A 6157-nucleotide genomic window follows, 5' to 3' on the forward strand; every position below is an offset into this window, starting at 1 on the left:
GTTAAACCTTCTACAAAACAAGTTTATTGATTTACCCCCATGTGACTCTGGTGTCCTGTTATGCTCTGTACCACTAATCAGTTCACAAATACCAGTAAAGCTTGGTTATAATTGAGATCTCTGTGTAATTACTAAAAAGACTGAACCTGAATTGATAACAAGTCTGAATGTGACACACTTCCAGTCTCCATTAGTAAGATTTTATCTCCTTGGTGGCCCTGATGTCACAAAGCGATTAGAATCACAGTCATCTTGGGTTTTGGGTGGAAAAACACCCACTTCCAAGTACCTCTCAACTCTCCCGATGAAACCTCCCAAATCATTTCTGTTTCTTCAGGAAAGAATCCAGGCCCATTTGAAGACTCTGAGGGAAGAGAGAGAAAAGCTGTTGGGATTGAAAGCGACTGGAGAGGGGAAGTATCTGGTAGGTGCCTGTTGTTCTGAACCAGCGGTGGCAGTGGGAAATCTGTTTGGAGGCAGACTCCTCTGTGGCCTTGGTGAACATGGGCTTGTGTGTGTTTCTCCATGATCATGGATTGCTGGGTTAGGTTCATATGTAGACAAGCCATAAGCTTCCATTGCAGTTGATGAGTTAATGTCTAGCCCTTGTGGCTTGCCCAGAAATCCTCCCCAAGTGAACTGAATGTCCCCGTGAAGTGCTGTCCGCTGTGCCTGGTCATTTTGTGTATTTTTTAAATGTTTCCTTCTTTTAACACCCCTGGTGTCTCTGTCAGTGTAGTGCTGAGTCCTGCCTCTTGCTGCTCTGGGTCTGAATTTCCAGAGACCATAAATAACAGAATATGCTGACCATGACAGGCATGGAAACATCCCTTTCAGAGGGATACAGGGGCCAAAGGGGAAGGTGCAAGAGAATCCCCTGCCTACTACGCACAGGGTAAAGTCAAATGTCAGAAATCTTAGGATTTTCAAAGAAATTCAGCCTCCTCCCCACTCAGCTCTCCATGAAAGGACCCCGGGCTCCATCCATATGTCCCTGACCAGCCCTTGCCCTATTGTCATACAGAAACAAACACAAACCGAGAGGCAGAAGATTGTTTCTGAATTTCACCAACTGCGGCAGTTCCTGGTGGAACAAGAGCGACTCCTGCTGGCCCAGCTTGAGAAGCTGGACGAGGAGATTGTGAGGATACAGAATGAAAATGTCAGTCAACTCTCCGAGCAGATTTCCCGTCTCAGTGAGCTGATCAGTGAGATGGAGGGGAAGTGTCAGAAACCAGCAAGTGAATTCCTGCAGGTGAGACTGAATGAGAAACATAGGTGGGTGCTCCAGGGCAGCCAGCTCCTCCCTCAGTGCCACCTGCTGGCTGCCCTGCCGATCAACTCCTCCCCCTCCCTCCAGCACCACCTGCCTGCTGCAATAAGTTGTTCCACTGTGTGCAGGAGAGGCTGGGAGGGAGGGGGAGGAGTGGGGAGGGAGTGTGCTCACAAGAGGAGGCGGGGAAGAGACAGGGTGGGGGTGGAGTGGGAGCGGGAATAGTTGGGCTGGGGTATGGGCATTGGGGGAAGGTTTGGAGTGGGGGTGGGGCATAGGGTTGAGCACCCCCAGGGACAATTGGAAACCAGCACCTGTCTTTAGAAACATGCCAGAAACACACAGGGAAGGGAGGGCTCCTGAATCATAAGCACTGGAGTCCAGCAGTCGGCGATCTCTATGTAACTCAGCGTGTGCATTGCTGACATGTGACTGAATATTATTCTTTGCAGAGTCACAGACACAGAGATATGAGAGATGGAAAAGCCCCATTAGCTCAGGGAATCCATGGCCCTGGGGCCAGGGCAGGGCCTTGCTTCACCATATTTGCTAAATCTCTTCCCTGAATTCCTGTGTGTGTGTCAGAGGGGACTGAAATTCTTTTGTCTCTCTCTCTTCTAGGATATTAGAAGCACCTTGAGCAGGTACGTGTCTCTCTCTTACTCCCCCTCACACTTCACAACGCTGGGAAAGGGCTTGGTGGTGATGTTAGCACTGCATCTCCCCTGGGCTCTACAGCAAAATGTGTGGGGAAGGTCACATGTTGGATACAAATTTCTCTGATCAACTTCATTCTGAGGTTCTCACCCTTGTATAGAAGAATCTGGAATTCTCCATTTAGTGGGAAAGACTGACCAAGTATTTCCTAGATATGTCAGATCCCTGGGGGACTGGCTGCCTCGGGATTGCGGGGATGGAATATGGGCCTGTCACTGCTGGGGCACTGGTCACTATTCAGTCCAGGGCAGCAGCGATCAAGAGTCTTTCCCACCTGAGGACTGTTTGGAGGCCTGTGTGGAATGAGCTGGGGAGGGGAGAGTTGGTGTCTCAGTCTAGTTCCTAGAGGGCAGATCACTTCACCCAGGAACTTCCTGTCCCTCAGAGCATGGAGGCCAAGGAGTGAATTGGCCATGGAAACTCAATTTTCCTTTTATCCCAGAGCTGGTCTCTCCAGTGCAGAGTTGAAGAATATTAATGAGGCCTTTGAAGGGAAGGTTGCACGGCCATGGGCTGTGCTGCACCTGCTCTGAGGCTGGGAGAAGTTGAGGAATTCGAACTCCAGGCCCATTAGAGCAGTGACTCCCTAACCAGAACTTATAATGAGTCACACAATGAAATATAATCATGTGAAACTGTTTCTCTCCAGGTGTGAGAAGGGGAAGTTCCGGCAGCCAGAGGAGATTTCTCCTGAACTGGAAGAGCGAGTCAGTGGTTTCTCCCAGCAAACGATTGTGCTATCGGAGACTCTGGGGAAATTCAAAGGTACCTAGAAGGGATCTAGGAACGGAAATTGGGATGAGCCTCTGAGACTGAGGGAGGAGAGTGGCTCTGGCCAATTCGTTCACAATTAGATGATGCTTCTATTTAATTGTTGGGTGAGAATGTCACGCACTTGGGGTCCAAGTCACTCAGGTTGATTAATTCAAACCTTTATTTCTACCAAAAAACATGCCTTGCCATGACAATTACTGTTAAAGAAAGAAATGACTCAGACTCGTAGACTTTAAGGACAAAAGAGACCATCATGATCATCCAGTCTGACCTCCTGCTCATTGCAGGCCACAGAACCTCACCCACCCACTCCTGCAATAGACCCCAACCTCTGGCTGAGTTCCTGGAGTCCTCAAATCATGATTTAAAGACTTCAGGTTACAGATAATCCACCATTGACACTAGTTTAAATCTGCAAGTGACCCATGCCCAACACTGCAAAGGAAGGCAGACTCTTTGCCAATCTAACTTAGGGGAAATTCCTTCCCGACCCCGAATATGGTGGTCAGTTGAATGACGAGCATTTTGGCAAGACCCAACAGCGAGACATGCGGCAAAGAATTCTCTATAACTCAGAGCCCTCCCCATGGACTGCCTCATCACCAGCCATGGGGCACATTTCTCAAAGGTAGACCCAGCCCATCACTGGGCTCAGGTCCTGTGTGCAGCTAATCTGGGCCAAATGGGCTGTAGGGAAGGGGAAAGCCCCTCCCCCATGGTCAGGGATCCCTTCAGCACAGGAGCCTCTGGTGCCTCCTCCACAGCAGCTGCAGGCACAAGGCGTGTTCCTGAGAGGGCTGGGAATGGGGTGGGGGTGGTGAGGGTGGGAGAAAGAGGGAGGGGGTGGACGAGGGACAGAGGGACATGGGCAGTGTAAAGCTGGGCCTCTGACACTCTGCACGCTGGGCAAGACACACGGGGCCCATTGTCATAGGGATGTAACTCTGGCTGGCTTCAGAACTTCCTCAGCCTGTGCCAAGGTCTGCACCGGCCCCTGCAGCCACTGAATAGCAGAGTCACCCATCTCCTGCTGGTACGGGGTGAATCTGTCCCATTGAATCAACCTTCCCCCACTGCAATTTCCACAATTATAAAATTATTTTACTATTATTTCTATGTCTGCCTATGGAGGACAAGGCCCTGTCGTGCCGCACTCTGTAGAGATGCTGAGTAAACAGACCCAACAGCTCACAATTAGAGCCAGGATTTAGCAAACTCTCAATATCCCGTTAGAGTCAAAGGGACCCAAGTGGGTAAAGTTACTTTTATGCCAAAGTCTTTGCAGGCTCTGGGTCTAGGTTACAACAAAAGGCAGTGAGTGAATGAGACAAACCAACTGAAGTTTGAAGGGTGGGAGGGGATGAGGAGGTGATCTCACTGACAGATTGTCTGTCCTGGGGTGGTTGTGAGGCTGCAAGGATGTTGGTTCCATTGCTGGGAGATGCCCGAATGAGAGAGGAAAGAGACAGTTTCAGACCTTTTATATTAAATATTTGAGTGTTTCTCGGTGTGTTTCTCTGTCATAATTAAAATACAGTTCTAGGAGTTGAGAGTTATAAATATGAAAGCCTGAAATCTCATCTCCTTTCTCCTTCCCCCCTCCAGACACTCTGCTGTCTGCACTAGAGACAAAAAGAGGAGGATCCCTAGGAGCATTCAGACAGGGTTAGTTTGCACCTGGAGATTGTCTTTAACTTATCAGAAAATGTCTTCACGAGATTGTAGCTAGTTACCAACCAAACCGACATCAACCACGACACACACAGCCCTAAAAACAACACGCTGCACAGTGAGGAGCTCCCACGCTGAAGTCACACAAACACTCCTGACACCAACCTTAGTGCTGAGTTCATGCCCACGCTGATGAAGAGAAACACTCTCATTGAGCAGCCTGTGAACAGAGCTCTGTGTCCTGATGGCTGACACATCCCTCTGCTTTACCCTGGTGCAGGGGGTCTCCCCATCACTCTTCTCCAACATTCTGCCTTTCCTCTGGGCAGGGCTGGGCTCTCCCACTGGAGCTGCTCCCTGCTTCCTGGATTGGGGAGACAGTCTCCCTGTGAGACTGTCAGCTCCTCTCTTCTCTCTAGACTGCGGATGGGGCTACCCCACCCAATGCCTCCTCCTACTCTGCTCTTAAGCAGCTCTTCCCCAATGCTGCACCTTCCTCTCTGTTCCCTGGCCTGGGAGTGGAGGCTGCCCCACCCAATGCCATTCTCTACTCTCTGGTCTTAATTGGCTCTTCCTACTCTGGCTGGGGAGTGGAGGCTGCATTTAGAAGAGGGAGCTTCCCTCTGGGGTTCAAAGCTGGTACCTGCCTCCTCTGCTTCCTCCTCACTAAAACCTTCCTGGCTGTGTCTCTGATGCTGGGAATGGAGCAGCCCCAGCATTTGGTTCCTCAGCAACCAAATGAAAAACTAATGAAGTGACTCCCATTACAGAGTGAGGAACTGCAGTGACATCTCTGCTCAGTCTCAGGTGCCCAGGACAGAGGCAGCACCCTGGGATCCAGGCCTGTCCCAGCCAGGACCGGGCTTCTGGGGTGTGCGAGAAATTGTCCCAGCTTCCCCCAGGTCGGAGCTGTGCCCCTCACACTCTGATTCTCTCTCTCCCCAGTGAAAGTGACTCTGGATCCAGACATGGCTTATCCTGACCTCGTCCTGTCTGAGGATCGGAAAAGTGTGAGATGGGGAGACACACGGCAAAATCTGCCCAAAAATCCTGAGAGATTTGACTGTTGGGCCTGTGTGCTGGGCTGTGAGGGATTCACCTCGGGGAGACATTGCTGGGAGGTGGAGGTGGGGGGTGGGGGAGGCTGGGCTGTGGGGGTGGCCAGAGAGTCTGTGGGGAGGAAGGGAGAGACCCCCCTGCCCCTGAGCTGGGTCCCCAGCAGGATCCGGGTTTGTCTGGACTGTGACCGGGGACAGGTAACATTTATCAATGCTGGTGACGAGGCCCCGATCTTCACTTTCCCGCCGTGCTCCATCCCTGGGGAGAGAATCCGACCCTGGCTCCGGGTGTGGGACAGACACACCCGGCTCCGACTGTGTCCCTGAGATGGGGTGGAATATCCCACTGGAGGCCCTGAAATCATACTTTCTAGCCTCACACGCCCCAGTCTCTATAACCTTGGAGGACTCCTGTCTACCCAGTCCCTGGCTCCTCATCTCTATGACCTGTGGAAGCCCCTCCCCTTCCCTGCAGCACCAGGGATGGAAGCAGGAGGGAGCATGAACCCCTGGGGTTTCAGGAGGGGCAGAGGGGCCCTGAGGGGCAGATGTGGGGGCTCAGTAGAGAGTAGCACTAACAGCCAGGCTGGGGACAGGCAGAGATGGGGGTGGCAGAGACACAGAATTAATCAATTAGGGTTTGGGGAGAATCTGGAAGCTCCAC

The 6157-nt window shown here is 51.5% G+C and overlaps 1 protein-coding gene across 1 annotated transcript; it reads left to right on the forward strand.

Moving 5' to 3' along the window:
* Positions 1-304: 304 nt before the first annotated feature.
* Positions 305-5820, forward strand: LOC135887653 (E3 ubiquitin-protein ligase TRIM15-like). The gene is made up of 6 exons (XM_065415374.1): positions 305-424; positions 1025-1255; positions 1895-1917; positions 2640-2755; positions 4370-4429; positions 5381-5820. The coding sequence occupies exons 1-6, from the start codon at positions 305-307 to the stop codon at positions 5818-5820; spliced, it is 990 nt and encodes a 329-aa protein (XP_065271446.1).
* The last annotated feature ends 337 nt before the right edge of the window (positions 5821-6157 follow it).

The sequence above is a fragment of the Emys orbicularis genome, chromosome 13, assembly GCF_028017835.1.
Source record: "Emys orbicularis isolate rEmyOrb1 chromosome 13, rEmyOrb1.hap1, whole genome shotgun sequence".
In the NCBI taxonomy this organism is placed as follows: Eukaryota; Metazoa; Chordata; order Testudines; family Emydidae; genus Emys; species Emys orbicularis.